The sequence below is a fragment of the Trachurus trachurus genome, assembly GCF_905171665.1.
Source record: "Trachurus trachurus genome assembly, chromosome: 8".
Taxonomy (NCBI): domain Eukaryota; kingdom Metazoa; phylum Chordata; class Actinopteri; order Carangiformes; family Carangidae; genus Trachurus; species Trachurus trachurus.
This window is the reverse complement of record NC_139905.1, coordinates 2170313-2192630: the sequence shown is the minus strand read 5'-3', so window position 1 is coordinate 2192630 and position 22318 is coordinate 2170313. Positions and strand designations below refer to the sequence as shown.

General features: G+C 43.6%; 1 protein-coding gene across 1 annotated transcript in view; it reads right to left on the bottom strand.

Moving 5' to 3' along the window:
- Nucleotides 1-10070, bottom strand: part of LOC310989781 (MBT domain-containing protein 1-like) — a gene marked incomplete at its 5' end in the record, with an annotated part of 38082 nt that extends 28012 nt beyond the window's left edge. The window contains 8 exons of the mRNA XM_083976929.1: nucleotides 1386-1474; nucleotides 1595-1729; nucleotides 2541-2658; nucleotides 5044-5123; nucleotides 6343-6451; nucleotides 6903-7036; nucleotides 8581-8857; nucleotides 10029-10070. Coding sequence (XP_083833055.1) covers nucleotides 1386-1474; nucleotides 1595-1729; nucleotides 2541-2658; nucleotides 5044-5123; nucleotides 6343-6451; nucleotides 6903-7036; nucleotides 8581-8857; nucleotides 10029-10070 — 984 coding nt within the window. The remainder of the gene's footprint in view (nucleotides 1-1385; nucleotides 1475-1594; nucleotides 1730-2540; nucleotides 2659-5043; nucleotides 5124-6342; nucleotides 6452-6902; nucleotides 7037-8580; nucleotides 8858-10028) is intronic.
- Nucleotides 10071-22318: the final 12248 nt, after the last annotated feature.

The window sequence follows — 22318 nt, the reverse complement described above, 5'->3', positions numbered from 1 at the left end:
ACATTAACTTAACAACTAACTTAAAGCAGAAGTCAGGTGAATGTTTGTGTTAATATAAGTCTTAAATAGTTGTATCTTCCGACAGCAATCACTTCTATAGAGTGTTTGGTCTGAAACACGGGTCTGTCAGTCACTCTGCTCTGCTCTGAGCCCAGGAGAAAACTTTCCTTGTATCCTACAACCTTTATCCAATGAGGAGAGAGAACGGCATAAAGGGGCAGTCCTCTCTGTGTGTGCAGCCAAGGGATGCGCCTGAATGTGGTGACGTAGGGACGAGGGCGGGGACTGCTAACTCCATCGGCTGACAGGAAGTTAGACAAAACCACCGGATCGCCTACTGCTGCTTTAACCTAACAACTTGAGTGTCTCCCCTTTCATTTGAGATATTCTGTGTAATTTTAGTCAAAGCACAACATATTCTGTGGCTGTTTGAAAAGTAGCAGAAATCCTCAAAAGTACTGCACTGGCTGTACACCGAGAGAAACAACTCTGGCACTGAATGAGTTACCCTACTGATGTTGTGTAACACAGTAAATTCATGTTGTTATTTCTCTTTGATTTTAAATGATCTGTTTAACTATTTTACATTTTTTTTTATTAAAACATCTTAGCTACATGAAGCACTTTGAATGCACAGTTTGTCCTGGTCCAACATGTTTTTGGTTGTTCTGGTCGTGGTGCGTCTCTAAATGGTTTGAAGTCGGAAAGCTGAGTTTTTAACTGGGAGATCCCGAGTTCAGAGTTGTCTCTTTTTAGTTAGTTTAGTTTAGTTTATTTGTTTAATAAGGGACAGTGTGCAATTACATTAATCATTTGCAGGAAAAAAAGAAAAAATGGTTGCACCAGATTTAGCTCACAGCTAATTTCCATCTGTAGTCCAGGCTACACATAACATAAAAATGATAAAATACACAGAATTACACAGACCACAAGCTACTCTACGAAAGTGAGGCATAAAAAGACACAATTAGACAATAGACAACACATTAGACAATACCGAAACATGTATGAGGTAGACAAAGTGCAAAGTGCTCATAGCAGCAAGATGTTGATTGTTATATATGTGTGGTGGGCAAAGTACAAAGTGCTCAAGCAGCATGATTATTCATAGTAATGATAATAATAAATAAATATGGTAGCCTAATAGTGAAAATAAAACATAAGAGTTGCAGCAGTGGCAGATGTAAAACCAACGATGGTAATTCTCAGTTACAAAAAAAAAAAAAAAATGACCAGCTGGTAATGTGACTGATGTATCTGTGGATATCAAATGAATAACAGAGACAAAAGGTGCTAACGACAGCATCATTGTGTGTGTGTGTGTGTGTGTGTGTGTGTGTGTGTGTGTGTGTGTGTGTGTGTGTGTGTGTGTGTGTGTGTGTGACCTTGGAGGTGAAGTCCGGCGGCAGCGTCTTGGACCCCGTCAGTCTTTTAATGAGGAAGGTTTTCCAGTTGTTGAACCTGTGTAGGATACCTGTGAACACAGACAGACCACATCAGCCAATCACCTGTCTTACGGTCCTCCTGACCCCCCCCCCCCCCCCTCCCCCCCTCCCCCCCCACCCCTCCCCCTCCCTGGTGGTAGTAGACTCACTCTGGGGGGGGACCAGAGGTTTCCCTCCAGCTGCACACCAGCCCACCGGGTGGATGTCGGGGACACACAGGTTCAACCAGAAGTCTCTGGTGGCGTCGCTGTCGAAGCCTTCGTACCTCAGCAGAGCCTTGAAACCTGCAGAGCAGCACACGCTTCTTATGGTAAATATTTTAATTATGTCCAAATTTCTAATGTTTTTTTGTTTGTTTTAGCTCATCATATCCACCTACACCAGCTTATTATTACTAGAGTGCTGGAATAAGAGAGTAACCTTTATTTACCCAGGCAAGCAAATTAAGAACAAAACTCTTATTTTCAAGAGCAACCTGAAAAGAGCTAGAAGCTCTTTAAGGGGAAGGGGGAGGGGAGTGGTAAAAAGTGAAAACAAGGTTATATAAATTACACTTAGAAAAATACAATGCAATACAATACAATACAATACAATAAAACAGTTAATCAGTAGGGCATGACAAGAAGGCCTATTTAGCAAGTGCAGAAGTCGACTGTGATTTGTAGCAGATTTTGTTTGAAGACAGAGAGAGAGGTGAAGACAGAAAGTTTAAATGTGTTTTGTAGGGTATTCCAGTCAAAGGCTGCAGCGTTAACAGCAACATTAAAGGTATTCAGAAAAGAAAATTGATTTTGATTCCACTCTGGGTCTTAACATCAGTGTAATAACTCATCTATCAGACGATGTAGGCCAAACAAATTCTATTTTTGAGTAAATCCGGGATGAAAGTGTGTATTTTTTTCACATTGGATAACGCAGGCGCACAGATTATACGTCACGATGCACACGATTCATCAGCCACTGATATTGGATCCATCATCTGTCAGTCAAATGTCTGAGACACACACACACACACACACACACCGAGCTCGGTCTCGCCCCAAACATTGAATGTCCCATGTGTGTGTGTGTGTGTGTGTGTGTGTGTGTGTGTACCTGCCAGTTTAACGACGCCAGCGATCCAGTAAACCTTCATGGGCAGACCGCTGTCGGTGTTGGGGACTTCGACCCGGACACCTTCACTGATGTCGCCCCACAGCCGGCCCATCGGGACCTGGACCACAGACAAACCATGACTCAGCATCACCACGGCCACCAGGGCCGTCCCTGACCAAAATGGGGCCCTAAGCGAAAAATTTTTGTCGGGCCCTCCTATAACCGATTATAATGCAAACTACAACCACTATTTTTTTTTTAAACTATTGCTATTGCTATCTATTATTACTATTATTGTCATTATTATCATCATTATTATTATTATTATAAGCTACAACTACAATCCTAATAAAACATACTAATTCAGTACCAAAGAGACTGATATTTCAAAATGTAACTACATTCAAATTTAGTTCCTTCTGTCAACCAAAGTATCAAATACACTCATTTCTATCAATATTTATCTCTAATATCTCCTCCAAAGCTGCCTGTCATAGATTAAATTCACCAACAGATCCTTGTGTGGAGATAAAATAGATTATAAAGTTTAGCTGAAAATACGACCAACAACTGATAAATGTACCACTGCCTTTCAACAGAGGTGAATGCATATGCAGACAAAGGTGTTAACAAGACATTTAATAAATGGTAAGGGCTGCTGGAAAATGACTTTCATCTCCAGACCACAGTCCACATCTAGACTCTAGCTAAATGGACTGGAGGCTATCAGCATCTCTCCTCCTCCCTGCAGCAGCTGTGCTGAGCATGGAGGTTTAGTGCTTGCTTATGCCACAAAGTTTTACATTTTTACTAGTGCTGGCGTTAACGGCGCCGTTAATACGGCCCAGCAGCACTAACTCCCCCCCCCCCCCCCCCCCACCCCTCTTGTTCGCGCCTGACTCGTTCTTTTCGAAGCCGTGATCACGTCTTCACCTGCAGCTGCTTGACAAGTGCCTGCAGCACATGCATCTGACCAGTGATTGGTCAGATCGACGCGTGACGGCACGTGCGGTGTCAGATTACAAAAAAAAGGTCTCTTCTTCCTCTTCTCCTGCCTCGCGCTGACAGCTGATCTAGTAGTGCGCACCACGGCTGTGCATAATGTGCATCATTTGTGCAAAACGGGGCCCCTATTGATAGCTTTCAGTGACGTCACTTCCCAGTGACCTGGCGGTCAAAAAGCAACATTCCAAAGTGGCCCCGCAATGGACTTTCTATGGACAAACAACCGAGTCATGACTTAAATCATCTGTGAGCAGCCGAGAAAGAAAGATATAAAAACAGCTTTGAAGTTTTGGGCACTTGTGACCCATATTCAACACCAGCTGCTGTATACGAGCTGTTTAAAATGACCAGTTCCCTGCCGAAGCTCCAGTTGGGCGATGTTTACATTTACCTGGTGGAGAATCCATCATCCTCCACCGCTTGCAACCAATACCTCCGGTGTTATGGCTCAACTGGTTTCTGATTAAAAGCCCCATTTTGTAGTTTTTTGATCTTAAAATAATGTTTCTTAACTCATTGAAGTGGTAGAAATGTACCTGTAACTTTCCTGTGTGGGAACACCGTCCTGGTACCGCAGCTCCGCTGAGCTCCACAGTCTGAGCTCCAGCCCACTGAGCCCAGGCTCCCTGCTCCTCTCACCCACAAACCAGAGCCCTTAGCTGGGCTGCACGGTGACCAGCTGCCCCCCCTTTACCCCCCGGAGCTTTGCTACGCACCGCTACCGACGGTAACGATGACGGTGGTCCGATAGCAGCAGGACCGGCGGCGGCGGCGGCGATGGTAACCCGGCGGGACCGCCGCCACCGGACACCGGCAGCAGGACCGCCCGCGGCATCAGCGACACGGTAACGAGGGTCGGGACCGACCGCGACGAGGACGATGTTGTTATTGTATTTTCAGAGTGTTTTCCATTAGTTCGTAACTTTAACATGACAGGCTTTGTCATAGTGTGCAGTGTTGTGCAGAGTGAGAGTAGTGTGGCGCTGACTGTCTGTAGATTGGCGGAACAGGTTCACTCACAGAAGCATATTGGCTGCAGTAACATGTGAACTGCGGCTTGATTTGTGAATTTGTGACAAATCTGCGGACGGAAGTGCAGCACAGCTGTTGTTCGGTACGGTAACCAGTTAAATCAGACACCAGTTGGGCCATAACACCGGTATTTTTGAAGCAGCAGGGAGCAGTGTGTGTTTTTCTGCCTTGTCCTAAGCCGCGGACAGCGGGGAAGTGGATTGTTTTGACCGCCAGGGGGGCGTTCCATACGGGCCGTGACGTCACATGAAAGCTATCAATTGGATCGTGGGGCCCTACGCACTGTGCGTGATCTGCGTGTAGGCAGGGGCGGCCCTGACGGCCACCATGACATCAGCATTTTAGAGTTGTGTTGACGACATTAAAAAACAGCCAGAACGGAACCTGTGTGTGTGTGTGTGTGTGTGTGTGTGTGTGTGTGTGTGTGTGTGTGTGTGTGTGTTACAGTAATGAGTGCATCACCCACATGTTTGAAGCAGCTGACCGATGCTCCTGTCACTTCCCCGTCTCCAAGGTAACGGCCCCAGTCAAACATCTCCACGGGAACTGCAACACAACGTCGTTAAATCATATATAAGTGTTGGGATCTACTTTCCTGGGCGGATTAATACACGTTTGATGCTCTCTGTGACTTCTGTGACTTTGTGATGTCACAACTAAGCAGTCACCAAGCCAGGTCAGAAATCAGTCAACAGCCAAGGCTCAGAGTCTCATCCCCCTCTCTTCTGATTGGCCGACACCGACCCGTTGAAGCTGAGAGGAGATGGAAAACTACACCGAGATGGATCTAAGATCTTCTCACGGCTCAGCCCTTCAAAATAAAAGATCTTCTCACGGCTCAGCCCTTCAAAATAAAAGACCTTCTCACGGCTCAGCCCTTCAAAATAAAAGATCTTCTCATGGCTCAGCCCTTCAAAATAAAAGTCAGAGGAAAGATGGTGAATTTTATCTTTGTTAAACCAATAGAACCAATAAAACCAATAAAACCAACAGAACCAACAGAACCAATAGGACGAATCTCCTTGTTGTTTACAACTACTTCCTGGTAGAAAACCAGCATTCGAACAATAGTGACGGACGAGAGTTTCGCTATATATAATTTTTCATGTTACTATATCACCGTTTAGACTAATCTGATGTTTGTAAAGTTTATAAAACCAATGATTGGACAAACATTACTATTTATGTGTGCACATTTTTGTAATTAGTCATGGTTATCATAGATTAGCCGGGCTAACGGTTAGCTACCTGTTTAACTTTAATAACTCAGTGACTCAATAAACGCTCCATGAAAATATATTTTCTCCAGCGGATATCTGAGTTCCAACATGACTGAGCTAACTGGAGTAGTTTCATGTCGTGTCCCACAACGGGAGGGTTTTAACAGCTGACGTCCTGCTGTTAGCTTAGCTACCGCCGTTAGCTTAGCTACCGCCGTCAGCTGTCCCTGTCAGCTGAGCCACTGATGCTTTCTAGACGCTGCGATTCCTGCAAACTGAATAAATACAACACATAGCAACACAAAACACACACACAGAAATAGTAATGTTTCTTCAATCATTTCAGATTTGTCTAAACTGTGATAGGGCGTGAAAAATATGATATATAGCTAAACTCTCGTTCGTTACTATTGATCTCATTCAAATTACGTGCTGGTTTTCTACCAGGAATTAGAATGTAAACAACAAGAAGATTCGGTCTATAGAACCAATAAAACCAACAGAACCAACAGCACCAACAGAACCGGGCTGAAGGAGGAACTCACGGCTCTTCTTGACTCCGTGCTGGTTGGCCTGGTGCTGAGCGTACGCAGCCAGTTTGGTCATCAGAGGCTGTTTCTGGAGAACCTTGGCCTTCTTAGTGGGAGGCTTCCCCTGCAACACACACACACACACACACACACACACACACACACACACACACACACACACACACACACACCCTTGTAAATCCATCTTTGTGAGGACATGTCATTGACATAATGTATTCCCTAGCCCCTTACCCTAACCTTAACCATCCAAAACAAATGCCTAAACTCCATTACTCTAAACCTAATTTAAACCAAATTATAACCTAAACTTCACCATTACTCTAAACCTCAACGTCTTAACCCTCAAACAGCCCTTGGAAAAAGTGAGGACAGGCCAAAATGTCCTCACTTCTCAAAAATGTCCTCACTCTGTTTGTTAAAAACTTGTTCCGGTCCTCACAACGTAGCATGTACAAGAACACACACACACACACACACCATTCATTCATCACGTATAAGTCAACTTAATGTCCTGTACATGGCACAGATGATTCTTTGTTGTGTAAATGGTTTACCTGCAGCCGGGCGAGGATGCTGGCCTTCTTGGAGTTGGAGGAGTAACTCCTGGAGCAGGACACGCTGCAGAAGCGTTTGGTTTTACTGTAGAAGGCGTCGCGGACCCCCACCATGCCGCACATCTCACACGTGGCTGGTGAAACACAACACACACTGTGGTTGTTGGTGTTGTCTACTGCTATACTGTTTGTTTCCTCCTCAACGTGCACTGAGGGGCTTTTATTGTGAAGGCAGTAGGGCTGGGACGATATGCTTTTCTCCCGATTCGATTCTTCTACAATTTTTTGGATGGCGATTCGATTTAAATTGTGATTCTACGATATTGCCGATTCTCTCGATTTTTAGTCTTTAGCATTTTTAACATTTATCTGCACGCAAATACTGTAGGAGCCTATAAATTAACATACTCCATTATAAAGTGAACTTAAACCTTTTTCAAAACCTGGACTCCCTGTATGTAAAAAAGGCGAACAAATGAACATTGCACAATATTTTAAAAAATTCCCCAAAAAAATAAATAAATAAATAAAATCGATTTTTGAAAAAAAAAAATATATATATATATATATTTTTTAAATAGTCAAAAAAGATATTGCGATATTTATGTGAATGGATTTTTTCTCCCAACCCTAGAAGGCAGAGAGCGGGGGTATATTTACACAATAAAAGTCTAGAGCCCTGTGGATGATTATCTCTCATTAACCCTTAAACAGGCGACATGCACCAGGAGATACACACCCTTTAACATCCTGTATGCCAGTGGTTCTCAATGTGGGGTCGGGGCCCCCCAGGGGTCCTTGAAAGGGTTCAAGGGGGTCCCCAACTTTTTCTCAAAATGTTACCACTTTTTTCCCCCAGAAACATTTCTTTTTTCCCCAGAGTTTCACACCACTGGCTCTAATTTGAACGTACACTGACTAAAAAACGTTAATGTTATTCAGTCTCAGAACAAATATTTGTGTATTTCTGGTGTTTATTTCAAAATTTTGTCCAATGGGGGTCCGTGGTCTAATTACTTAACTAGGACTAACTACTTAATTATACTTGCTATGATACTGATTTGCACTGACGTTCAGGTTGCAGTTGCACTTGTAGCAGAAAGAAAAAGGCAACGCACAAAAGAAAGTGTTCGTCGGGTCTAGATGGACAGAAATCTGCTAAAAACTAAATTCCACAGAAAAATTATTGTTTTGTTTGTGGATAATATGCTTTGTATTTTTTGTTTTTTGGGTAACCCTTTAATTTACAGGCCGTTCATTTTGGTGATAATGTCAAAAAATAACAATTAATTGCGTCATAATGTCTAGAAATATCCTAGAAATAACGGATGATTTCATAGTGATGTCATGTTTTTCATAAAGGCAAAAGATCACACGTGCTTTTCATGCTTTGATGCTTTGATTCATGCTTTTTTTGGGAAAGGACAGAATTTTTCTCTTGTAATTGACAATTATTTCTGGGCTGTTTCTACACAATCAATCGTTATTTCTTGGCATTACTATGAAATTAAACACTATTTCTAGACATTATAACGCAATGAATTGTTATTTCTTGACATTATCACATAATTAACGGCCTGTAAATTAAAGTGTTACTGTTTTTTGTAACATTTTTGGGCAGTCGGAGCTGGAAAAACTGAATGAAATCAGTGTGATGATGTGACATGTGGCCACTGACCCATGCCGGCCTTCCCGTCGGGGTAGGTGTACACCTGTCCGTTGGTCTTGATGAGTGTCAGGGAGGAGGAGGAGGAGGAGGTGGGGATGAGCTGACTCACTCCTCCTCCTCCCCCTCCCCCTCCTCCTCCTCCTCCTAACTCTTCGTCCTCGCTGTCCTCGGGGCTGGAGCCGCCGCTGGCTCCGCTGGACTCGGTGCTGCAGCTGCTCCGGTCCTCCTCCAAACCGTCCAACACCCCGAACGAGTCCCGGCGCTTCCTGCTGGACGGACGCTCCACCTGAGGGAGAACACACAACCTAAATCAGTTATCTGCAGTGTGTTATTGATCGTTGATTGGTGCTAAGCTGTAGCCTTGAACCAATATAAAGCCTCGAAAGCAGCTCGATCAGTTAGTGAGACTGATCGAACATGGTCCACACTCTGGTCCCAGTCAATCTGGATCATAAAGAACTGACTGAACGAATCAGCCCGTGTTGCATCTAGAGGCGCCGAAAATAATCGATTCACAAGCCGTGTTTCAAAGTGATTTGAATTACTGGGAAATGCGCATTATAAAAGAAATTAGAATCCTGTGTGTTTCCATTAAAAGTACAGACTTTGGTGAAAACTACAAACTTGCGCGAGTTTTCCACACAAATCTTATGTTGTCCTTGTCCACCATGTTCAGTGTTTCCTGTGACTTTTTTTATGTAGCAGGGGATCCAAAGTAAGGGCCGAGATATACTTGCTGTAAACTACGCGTACGCGAGCTGCCATGCATATCCTGCGTCGCGTCACCTCGCGTCGATATGTGCGTTTGGTCGCAGCCGACTAGGGATGCACATGATAACCGTTAACCGATAACAAGAACTCTGACCCATTAATACTATTGGTTATTTATTTATTATTATTAGGTCCTTATGTCGTCAACTCATGGGGGCGTGTCGACACGTGCAGAGTTCACTGCCTTCAGTCATAATTCGCAGCTGAAAGTTCCACAGGAGGACTGACAGTATGTGCAGCAGCCGCCTGAAGGAAGATCAGACAATAAATGTAGCTACACGGACATAGATGTGAATCACCTGTAACTACGGCGCTGAGAAAAAAAAAAAAAAAAAAAGAGGACGAGGATGTTGCTGCTCTCCAGCCTGTTCACCTGCAGCTCCACAGAGGAGCTGTCAGAGGAGCTCTGCTGCTCCTTCAGCCTGGTGTTTGGCTGCACTTTGTATAAAAACAGTTCTACATTGGACGATCTAACCTCCATATGAGCGCGATCAGCTGAGACAGAGCACAGTGGATGTGGCGCTGCTCTGTCACGGCAAAAAAAAAAAAAAAAAAAAATTGGAGCAATAATTTTTTTTTTTTTGCCGTGCGCCGCAAGCATCTTAATCTTATCGGTTAACGGTTAATAATCGGTTAACGAGCGTTGGTTATCGGTCAGAAAAAAAATTCTAAATGTGCATCCCTACAGCCGACGCATCAAACGGACGCAGATTACGCGTGGCAGCCATGATGCGCTCGCGTACGCGTAGTTTACAGCAAGTATAATGAGGGCTTAATGGTAACTGGTAGTGGAAACCTGGGGGGAGGGAGCGTGAGAGGGGGGAATAACACGCAGCAAAGGGACTGACGGTGGAATCAAACCCAGGGCCGCTGCAGTGGACATGATCTACCTAGTGAGATGTAAGTCACTCACGGCCCCGTGGATTCAATCGGAGTGTTTCATGAGTGTTTCAGTGACGGACGTGTCAAGCGGACGTCCGCTTTGGGTCCGTATTGAGTCCGCCTTGCGCGTGGCAACGTAGAAAATTGAGGATGTGACCATAGACTGTAAAAAGAATGGACGTAGCGTCCGTGACGTCACCCATTGGTTTTGGGGAGTCTGTTTTGTGCCTCTACTACGGGGGTTAGAACCGCGCCATGTTGGATTCTACTTGCCATATTTGGAGCGGTGCGGCCGTTGGCCGGCCGAGAGCCCGCCCACTGGCCTCGTAACAGCGGTCGCCGGACCTGTCACTCAACGGTTCTGCGCCCTAATTGGCCAGAGCTTTAAGCCTAATAATAGTAAAACGGTAGAGTTTAAAAAAAATTCACCCCCCTCAGAGTGTGTGCGGGGGTAGAAACTATCGATTGAGACCAAAAAAATAAAATGTACCAGGCTGTAAATATGTTTTTTTAAGCTGTAAAATCGGCTATTTTAACATGGGGCTCGATTGGAGTTGCTCCCTTCTGGAGCCAGCCCCCAGCGACAGCCGAGGGGATTGCAGCTTTTTGAACGCGGAAGTGAGCTTCACTTCTCAGACCGACAACTGCCCCCTTGGATGTGACTCATCGAGATGCATCGAATCGAACCGAATCGTAGACCGGTGAATCGTAATGAAACCGAAACGTGAGGCCGGTGAAGTTACAGAATCACCTGAACCCTCAGGATCACACACACACACACACACACACACACACACACACACACACACACACACACACACACACACACACACCTGTACAGTTAACATGACAGCTGCAGCCAGGACCACTGCAGTGCAGAGAGGACGGACCAGACCACATGACCTCCAGGTCCGGCCGGCGGGTTTAAACGTCGCCTAGCAACGCAGCGTGTTGATGGTTGATGGGACTGGGATGGGATGGATGTGTGGTGGTGGGCGGGGCTCACCTGGCTGCAGCGGCCGCGGAACAACGGGACATGAGACAACGACAACACACTGACAAGCTGCTGAATGACCGGTTACCACGGTGACCAAGCTGCACGAGCCTTTGTTACCGAGACAACACACACAACACACAACACACACACACAGCAGCACCGGTGTTCAGTTCAGTTAACGGACACACAACCGCTGTCACCACAACACACACACTCACAACCACAACAAAGACCGGTGATGGAGCCGCGGAGCTCACCAAGTCTCGAGGTGTTTCCATGGAGCCGCGCCGCAGCAGGAGGAGGAGGAGAGGAGGAGGAGAGGAAGAGAGGAGGAGGAGGAGGAGGAGGAGAGGAGGAGGAGGAGAGGAGGAAGAGGAGGAGGAGAGGAAGAGGGAAAAGGAGGAGGAAGGAGGAGAGGAAGAGGGAAAGGAAAAAGAGAAGGAGGAAGAGGAGGCCGTGTGTCAGTGCGAGCCGCGGGAAGCAGCGTTAAAGCCCGGCTGCTGCTGCTGCTGCTGCTGCTGCTTTAGGACATGATCATGATGTCAACAACATTAGCATCGCTGCTGCTGCCGCTGCTGCTGCAGTGCGCATGCGCAGGAGGGACCGACAGACGCGGGCCTCTGATTGGCTGACGGCTTCTGCTTCGTGTGTTGAGTTCAGATTGAGACGCTGAATCCTCCAGCGACCTCTGCTGGACACACAGGAATCCTCCTCCTATAGATAGATAGATAGATAGATAGATAGATAGATAGATAGATAGATAGATAGATAGATAGATAGATAGATAGATAGATAGATAGATAGATAGATAGATAGATAGATAGATAGATAGATAGATAGATAGATAGATAGATAGATAGATAGATAGATAGATAGATAGATAGATAGATAGATAGATAGATAGATAGATAGATAGATAGATAGATAGATAGATAGATAGATAGATAGATATAACGATAGATATAACGATAGATAGATAAATAGATAGATAGAAGGAACGATAGATAGATAGATAGATAGATAGATAGATAGATAGATAGATAGATAGATAGATAGATAGATAGATAAATAGATAGATAGATAAATAGATAGATAGAAGGAACGATAGATAGATAGATAGATAGATAGATAGATAGATAGATAGATAGATAGATAGATAGATAGATACTAGATAGATAGATAGATAGATAGAAGGAACGATAGATAAATAGATAGATAGATAGATAGATAGATAGATAGATAGTGTAAATGACCTTTAATATGAGCATAGTATTTTTATAAATGTGTTTTTATGTTTATTCATTAACATTCTTTAAAGCCAGGCTTTTATTTTTTATACATTAAGCAGACGGATATTCAGTGCTTTTATTTTGAAAGCGTCTCGCTGAGACCTCGTACACATCCGGTGCTTCGGAGTTTACCGGCAGAAGGAAAAGTATGTCTGCAAGGCTAAAGGCTAAAGGCTAAAGGATTCAATGCTAAAAGCAAGCAAAGTGTGCCTAACCCACATGAAACGCCCTAGCACCTGGCTAATAAGGGGCACAAGGTTTGTTTTGTTACCATTTCATGCTATATTTATGTCCGGCTCGAGTTTGGTTGCCGTGGATATTTTCATGCATAAAACGTATTGTGGTTAGCGGTAGCTACTATTAGCATCGGCCAAGCTGCCGTGTCGGTCTGTATTGAAGTGAGATGAAGCTATAAGCTAACTCGTAGGTTGTTTTATTAATGCAACGGGACGTATTTTGTCTGTTTTATATAAGGTCTGCTAAGGTTAAAAACTGTTTATTGGGTTAAAAACGAACGGTTAAAAATGCTAATTTCATGTCAAATATTGTTTTATATTGCACTCTATGTGAGGTTGTCTTTCAGTTAAAATGTGAATTTTCCCTCATGACTGTAACATCAATCGTAGCAGTTAGAATTTAAATTCATGGAGTAAAACCTGTGAGTCTACAATAAGTTTATTAGATAAAAAGAGAGTCAACTTACATGATTGTTTGTGATAAAGGCAGTTAAAGGTAATTTCGAGTAAGAGTAAAGGTAACTGTATTTTGTTTTCTTCTTTTCATAGCTCTTACGGTGTGTTTACGGTGTGTTTGCATTGAATACGGTCCAAGGAATAAAACATTGTGAACCATCAGTTTGAGAGTCCGACCATCATTTAGCCGGGGATGCTACAGTAAGAGCTTCACCTCATCCGTCACATCACGCCGCTGACCAAGGACAACTGTAGAGGGACCTGATGTGATGGTCAAGGATTGTGGTACCTGCTCACAACATGGAAGCATCAGTAAAGACGCCTCCAGACGACAGAGACTCCGAACAGATGAAGGATAAGGATACTGAAGAGGAGGATCTCCGTCGCTCTGGTCGCCTACGGAATCCCACGGAAAAGATGCTTGCATTTCATGAGGAGGAGGCCCACAAAAAGGAGAAAAGGTTGACTCACATTTATGAACAATGGAAGATCCAGGCACGTAAGGCTAGAAAACAGTTAAAGTTAAACATTCCTGAAAGTGACATTGCAACTCTTATAGACACACTAGAAGAAGGAAAAAACTGTGTTATAAACCTGTACATAGACATCAGAGCTCACCTCACTCCATCTAATGAGACAAGACGTCGTATTGATGCCTGTGAGGCAGTTACAAGGGACATTGTTAAAATTGCTCTTGAAAGGATATCAGGCATAGATGAAGAATTTGATAGTGAAGCAGTAAAGCAGCGTCTTCATGAGCTTCTTAACAGAGACTATGCTCACTCCATCTACGGATCCACAGCTTCACCTCCAAGTCAACACTCAAGTAAAGGTTCAAGTCAACACTCTGTTATAGCAGCAAAAAGAGCAGACGCTGCAGCAGAATTAGCAGCAAAGGAAGCAGAGTATGAAGTGTTATTGAAGGAGGAGAAACAAAAAGAAAAGATTCAAGTCTTAGAGGAGAAACAAAAAGAAAAGATTCAACTCCTAGAGGGACAACAAAGGAAAGAACTTGAAGCTCAAAAACGTGAGTTGGAAAGATTAAAGGCAGAGAAGGACATTAAAGCTGCACGAGCTAGGTTCACAACTTATGATCAGGAAGTAATGCAGGAAGCAAGTGTTCATTCTGTAGATCAGATGAGAACGAGAGAACATCAGTTTGTGTGTCCTCCTTCAGCTCTCATCCAGCAGCCCACTGATATCACAGTGACAGCATCACCTGCAAGGACAGATGTAAGTTATCTGGCTCAGGCAGTCCAAGATAGCATAGCTCTGAACAGGCTCCCAATGCCAGAACCGTCTGTATTTACTGGTGACCCTATCCAGTTCATTGAGTGGAAGGCTTCCTTCACATCCCTCATAGACAAAAAGAACATTGCTTCAGCTGACAAATTACATTATTTGAAAAAATATGTAGGAGGTCCAGCTCGAAAGACACTTGATGGCATATTTTATAGAAATGATGATGAAGCCTACAAAGATGGATGGAACCGTCTCAACCACAGGTATGGTCAGCCGTTTGTTATACAAAAAGCATTCAGGGAAAAACTAACAAACTGGCCAAAGGTCCATCCAAGAGATGCTGAGGGACTTAGAGCATTCGCTGATTTCTTACACTCATGTCTGGAAGCCATGCCTTATGTCAAAGGTCTGGACATTTTGAACGATTGTGAAGAAAACCAGAAATTGGTCCAAAAACTACCTGATTGGGCAGCATCACAGTGGAACCGCAAGGTCACTCAAGTCATGAGAGTTGACCAGGAGTTTCCCAGCTTCCAGGAGTTTGTCTTCTTCATTGTAACGGAGGCAGAAATTGCATGTAATCCTATTACTTCATTCCACGCTCTCCACTCATCAGAGGCTAACTCATCACGTCATCTGAAAGAAAAGAAATGTAAATCCAGTGTTTATCACACACAGACAGTTACAGAGAATGATACACAAGGACAGTTAAGAACAGGTTTAAAGCCACCATGTGTGTTTTGTCAAGACAGTAAACATCAACTTCATCGCTGTCCTGAGTTTAAAGGGAAAGCTCTGGAGGAACGACGGAAATATGTGAAAGAAAAGAAGCTTTGCTATGGCTGCTTGAGGACGGGCCATAACGCCAAGGACTGCCGCAATAGACATTCATGCGACAAATGTAAAGCAAGACATCCTACGCTTCTCCATGATGACACCTACACCAAGGCCAAGCCCACGTCAGTCTCAAATCAAAGTAACACAGAGGAAACAGCAACCACATTGGCTCTCAGTGTGGCAACTAAGGAGCCATCTACCAACACTTCAATGATAGTGCCAGTGTGGGTTTCTTCTGTCAGCAATCCAGGTACGGAAAGACTTGTTTATGCGCTGCTTGATACCCAAAGCGATACAGTCTTCATTGACCAAGAAGTCAGCAATAGTTTACAGACTGAAACTCATCCTGTAAGACTGAAACTAACAACCATGACAGGAAAGGATGCATTAATGCATAGTCAAAGAGTGTCAGGTTTGAGAGTGAGAGGTTACTGCTCTGCTATCCACATTGATCTCCCCCCTGCTTACACCAAGGACTGTATACCAGTGAATCGAACACACATTCCTACCTGTGACACGGCACGGAACTGGAATCATCTCATCAAAATAGCAGATGAAATCCCACCACAGCTGGAATGTGAAGTCGGTCTGCTGATCGGCTACAATTGCTCAAGGGCACTGGCACCACGGCAGGTAATCCTTGGAGGAGATAGCGAACCATATGCAGTTCAGACAGATTTGGGGTGGAGTATCGTAGGCTGTTCACCTCACCACAACTCACCAAGCATCACCAACATGTGTCACAGAGTTTCAGTCAGAGAGCTTCCTCCAGTGACCCCAGCTGAGGCACTCAGGGTTCTCGAGTCTGACTTTAAAGATGCCAATAAGGACGGAAAGACTGTGTCTCAGGATGACATCCGCTTCCTGGATGTGTTAAAGGAAGGGATCAAGAGGAACATTCATGGACATTACGAGATGCCACTCCCCTTTAAAGAGAGACCCTATCTCCCTGACAACAAACAACTGGCGATGGTACGGCTCAGTCACCTTAAAAGAAAGCTGGCGAAGGATGACAAGTACAAAGAACATTATGTGAAGTTTATGGATGAAATCATCATAAGAGACTTACAGAGACAAGCATATCCAGAAGAGTTAAAGTTGCTCAGTAAGGTAACTCAACTTCCCTCTCAGAGTAAACTGTTTCAGATGGATGCTTTTCTTGATCAGGATGGACTCCTCAAGGTGGGAGGAAGACTGAAAAATGCATCACTCCCTACCTCACTGAAGCATCCAGTGATCATACCAAAGACTCATCCCATCACCAAGGCAATAATTGCTCACTGTCACGAGAAAGTCCAACATCAAGGAAAAGGCTTGACTATTAATGAGATCAGATCAAATGGATTCTGGATTCCAGGAATCAACAGAGCTGTGGCAACGCATCTGCATCAATGTGTTACATGTCGAAAACTCAGAAGATTCACAGAGGAGCAGCGAATGGCAGATTTGCCGTCTGAGCGTGTGGATCCATCACCACCTTTCACCTATTGTGGAATGGACTGTTTCGGTCCGTTTTTCACCAAACAAGGACGCAAGGTACAAAAGAGATACGGACTGCTTTTTACCTGCCTTTGCTGTCGAGCTATCCACATTGAAATGTTAGACGACATGTCGACAGATGCTTTCATAAATGGACTTCGTTGTTTCATTGCAATAAGAGGAGCAGTACGTGACATAAAATGTGACCAAGGAACGAACTTCGTTGGAGCTAAAAATGAACTGAATGAAGCTCTCAAGCAATTGGATGCTGATCGTCTGACTACGTTTTTGGCTGAGAAACAGTGTGACTTCAGCATGAACGCTCCGCATGCAAGCCATGCTGGAGGCGTATGGGAGAGACAGATCCGAACGGTGAGGAATGTTCTTCGTTTAACTCTTTCACCCTCATCAGGCAGGCTGGACGATGCCTCTCTACGGACATTCTTTTATGAGGCAGCAGCTATTGTGAACAGTCGTCCACTCACCGTTGACAACTTAAATGATCCAGATAGTCCAGAGCCGCTAACGCCCAATCACCTGCTCACCATGAAACCCACTGCAGCCTTACCACCTCCTGGCAGATTCATCAGAGAGGACATGTATGCTCGGAAGAGGTGGCGCCGTGTTCAGTACCTTGCAGAGCAGTTCTGGGGCCGGTGGAGAAGAGAGTATGTGTACAACATTGCTACCAGACAACGCTGGCATACTCCAAGGAGAAACCTCAAAGTCGGTGACATTGTGATGGAAAAGACAGAAGATCAACCTCGCAACGAGTGGAAATTGGCTAAAGTTGTAGAGACAGTGACTGATAAAGATGGACTAGTGAGGAGAGTGAAGATTCGTGTTGGAGATCAGAAGATGGGAAAGGAGGGACAGCGTTCTGGCAAGCCATCCATCGTTGAACGTCCAGTGCAGAAGCTGATCCTGCTCCTAGAGACTGTTTAATCACCCCCTTCACTTCACAACCTATCCTTTACAGTATGAAGAGTTTATGGACATTTTTGACTCAAGCACTAAAGGTTAAAGGTCACATGGTTTAGAAATCATTCATGCTTTACATCTAATAAGGGGATGAAAAACCAGTAATGATTTGGTGGGAGTGTAAATGACCTTTAATATGAGCATAGTATTTTTATAAATGTGTTTTTATGTTTATTCATTAACATTCTTTAAAGCCAGGCTTTTATTTTTTATACATTAAGCAGACGGATATTCAGTGCTTTTATTTTGAAAGCGTCTCGCTGAGACCTCGTACACATCCGGTGCTTCGGAGTTTACCGGCAGAAGGAAAAGTATGTCTGCAAGGCTAAAGGCTAAAGGCTAAAGGATTCAATGCTAAAAGCAAGCAAAGTGTGCCTAACCCACAGGAAACGCCCTAGCACCTGGCTAATAAGGGGCACAAGGTTTGTTTTGTTACCATTTCATGCTATATTTATGTCCGGCTCGAGTTTGGTTGCCGTGGATATTTTCATGCATAAAACGTATTGTGGTTAGCGGTAGCTACTATTAGCATCGGCCAAGCTGCCGTGTCGGTCTGTATTGAAGTGAGATGAAGCTATAAGCTAACTCGTAGGTTGTTTTATTAATGCAACGGGACGTATTTTGTCTGTTTTATATAAGGTCTGCTAAGGTTAAAAACTGTTTATTGGGTTAAAAACGAACGGTTAAAAATGCTAATTTCATGTCAAATATTGTTTTATATTGCACTCTATGTGAGGTTGTCTTTCAGTTAAAATGTGAATTTTCCCTCATGACTGTAACATCAATCGTAGCAGTTAGAATTTAAATTCATGGAGTAAAACCTGTGAGTCTACAATAAGTTTATTAGATAAAAAGAGAGTCAACTTACATGATTGTTTGTGATAAAGGCAGTTAAAGGTAATTTCGAGTAAGAGTAAAGGTAACTGTATTTTGTTTTCTTCTTTTCATAGCTCTTACGGTGTGTTTACGGTGTGTTTGCATTGAATACGGTCCAAGGAATAAAACATTGTGAACCATCAGTTTGAGAGTCCGACCATCATTTAGCCGGGGATGCTACAGATAGAGAAAGAAAAACTATTAGTTCCCAAAGAGAAATTGAAATGTCATATCAGCCACAGAAACAACATTAAAAACAGGTTGAGAAGAGCAGTGCAAAAAGACAAAACACAAAAAAATGTATTAATGTATTTATTTATTTATCTATATTTGCTTATCTTATTCTGCTTTTACACCTTCTATGCTACTACAACAACCACATGTTCCATGTGTGGGATAAATAGACAGTCTGATGTTTAATGCCTTATTTATTATAGAATTCTTTATTTCAGACACACAGTCTGTATATGACAATTAAGAGCTTAGAAGAGACAAAGGATGGGAGGAAATACACTGTACAGTACTGCGCACGCACACAAACACACCCTGGAATCTATCTATCTATCTATCTATCTATCTATCTATCTATCTATCTATCTATCTATCTATCTATCTATCTATCTATCTATCTATCTATCTATCTATGTATCTATCTATCTATCTATCTATCTATCTATCTATCTATCTATCTATCTATCTATCTATCGTGTTATAACATGAATTGCCTGTACTGTCTTCAACTCTCGTGCTGTTTTTCATCTTCTTTGCACTTTGCTGTCTGGACGTGTTCACATATTAATAAATTACCCTCCAGGTACAAATAAAGCTTATTTTTGAATTGAAGAGAATTGATGTAACCTGAAAACATCTTTCTTTCTTTCTTTCTTTCTTTCTTTCTTTCTTTCTTTCTTTCTTTCTTTCTTTCTTGTGTTTGTGAGGAAACAGACTCAGTTCTGCTTTGTGAAACTGACATATAAAGGTGTAACTTTCGGTCTTCTCTCGGCCCCCTCCACCTCCACAGAAACCCTCCAACTGATCCACGTCTTCATCATCACATGGAGCTGAATTCTCTCAGGAATGAGGGAGGGTGTGACAGTCACATTAATCCATCTGTGTCACCGTGTTCTCAGAGGTTCTTGACTGATGACCCTGACCTACAGAGACTGGGTGGCAGCTCTGACCTTTTACATGTTGCGTTTGTCACAACGGCTTTTCTTCTCCAACTGCTCGTCTTTGCTTTTGAAACTCCCCGTCACTCTGCCTCGGGTCATAGAACTTAATAATAATCTGTAGCAGCAGCTGCCAACAAGTGAAAACCTGATTTTAATGCGTCTCTGAACTTTAGAGTAAATCTCTGCAGGGCACGGCCATCCTGCCAAAACCTGTATGAGGAATCTGGATTTAAAGGTTAAAGCAGATTATACCTGAGCTCCATCAAGCCCTGACACACCTGCAGCAGCAGCAGCAGCAGCATCGGGGAGTTCACAGCAGCTGGATGAAGGGATGGAAACATGTAGCAGCTGAATCAGACTCAGACTCTGCATTTAGCTCTTTTATTATTTCTTTAAAGAAAGTCCAACTTCAGAGGATGAGATGAACACGTTGCAGATTCTTCGTGCAGGCGCGGCGAACCCGGGTTACCTGGGTTACCGTGTCTACCATGCACCCGGGGCCTCGGTGCATTACAGCACGGCCGCCGCTGCAGCTCCGCACGGCAGCCGGAGCTTCGGCCCGTCCTCAGACAGACTCACCATGCAGCAGCTCAACACCAGGCTGGCGTCGTACCTAGAGCAGGTAGGAGCAGAGACCACGCACTGAACATTAATACGATACGATACGATAAACGTTATTGTCCCATTCAGGGAAATTTGTCTTGGACTCTGTAGCTGCGCCATAAATGCCTTGATGGCCACAATGACAAAAAACAATACAACCTCAGCAAACACAAGACATAACAGCATTGCACATGTCCCATAACATAACACATATTGCACACAACACACACACAATAGATGATCAAACTCAAACACATTAGAAGCTGCAGAAGTATAAACTCTTTCAAGAATCACATAATTCATTTCTTATTGACCCAAGTTGAGCGATAACCACCTGTCTTCCTCTACATCACTACATAACAGAACTTCTCTCAGCTGTTTTATTATGTATTTCACGTTATTGTACATCTTATTTTTATGTTGAATGTTTGAACACTTGACAGACCCTGAGGGGTTTTCTTTGTTTCTCCTGCACATCTGTAATATGTTGTATCTATTCTATATATTGTATGTTTTATCGTGCTGTTTTTGTTACATATATTTCCTCTCATGTGCTAATAAATAAATCAAATCAAATAAACTGAACTGAGATTAATGCACACACTTTTATTTGGTTCTACTTCTACTTCTCTACTTCTGCCACATGAATCAACACAAAAACCGAGGTTTCAGGGGGAAGATTAGTGCTTGATTGCTTTTCTATTGATTTGATTCTGCCTTTTATTCTTTGATGGAAAATCATGTAAAGAGCGAGAGAACATACAGTAAGTAACATGGAGGTGTGCTTTGACTGAAACGTGTCTCTGAGATGTGTTAGCTTTTTATTTAAGTTCTCTCTTCTAATATTCACAACAGGATTTATTTATTATTTAGACATGGATGGATGGATGGAAGGATGGATGGATGGATGGATGGATGGATGGATGGATGGATGGATGGATGGATGGATTCAGTTCAGTCTGTAAAAGCTGTTTATTCTAACGTAGCTATGTAGCAACCGGGGAAAAAAAGTAAATGAGCAAATAATGATGGGTTTTTGTTTCTCCTCTGATTGGTGGATGCAGGTCCAGTGTCTTGAAGAGGACAACCTCAAACTGGAGTTTCTGATCCAGGAGGAGCTGAGCAGAAAGTCTCCCACCGTCCTGAGGGAGCTGGACCGATACCTGGGGACGGTGTCCCAGCTGCAGGACCAGGTGAGTCACTGCTGACACCACAGAGGAACGATCAAAGTATATGACAGACAATGATGTGCAGCAGCGCAGGAATCCAGACCGATGCGTGTCTCAGGTCAGGACTTGCCAGGCTTAAAGGTCAGAACCAGTCGGAGCGAGTCTGAAATGTCACAGACTGAAACTGATCTTATACTGTAAGAACAAACCTTTCATTAACAAACAGGCTGAACCGGTTCTGGAAACTAAAGGACCCTGAAGTCCTCAAGGGGATCGTTATATTGTCAAGTCGTCACACCAGGACTGACAAGTCCTAAATGAGGTCGATCGAGTCCCGATTCAGATCCGGGTCAAGTCCTGATTCAAGTCCAAAGAACATCTGAGATCCTGTCTGTGCAAATCCTCATTTGTCCAGGTCAAAGGCATCTTGAATCAAGTCAACTGGACTTACCGTACTTTCCGGATTATAAGCCGTTACTTTCTCCCCGCCCCGGTGTCCCAGCTCTCGTCTCTGCTGCGCCACAACACAAACGCGCTCTGTAACCTGTAATCTTTTGACTTGATTCAATTGCCTCAAGATGTCTGAGATCCTGATACGAGTCCAGCTCACCCCCCTCAGATCGGCCTGGTGTCGCTGCTTTCAACTGCTGCTGCTAATAAAGTTTTTCTAAAAACAGCTTCAAAACTCACTCAGCTCTCTTTCTCGCTCTAATAATCTTATGATAATTAAGCAATATCACACAAGAGGGAGTGATAA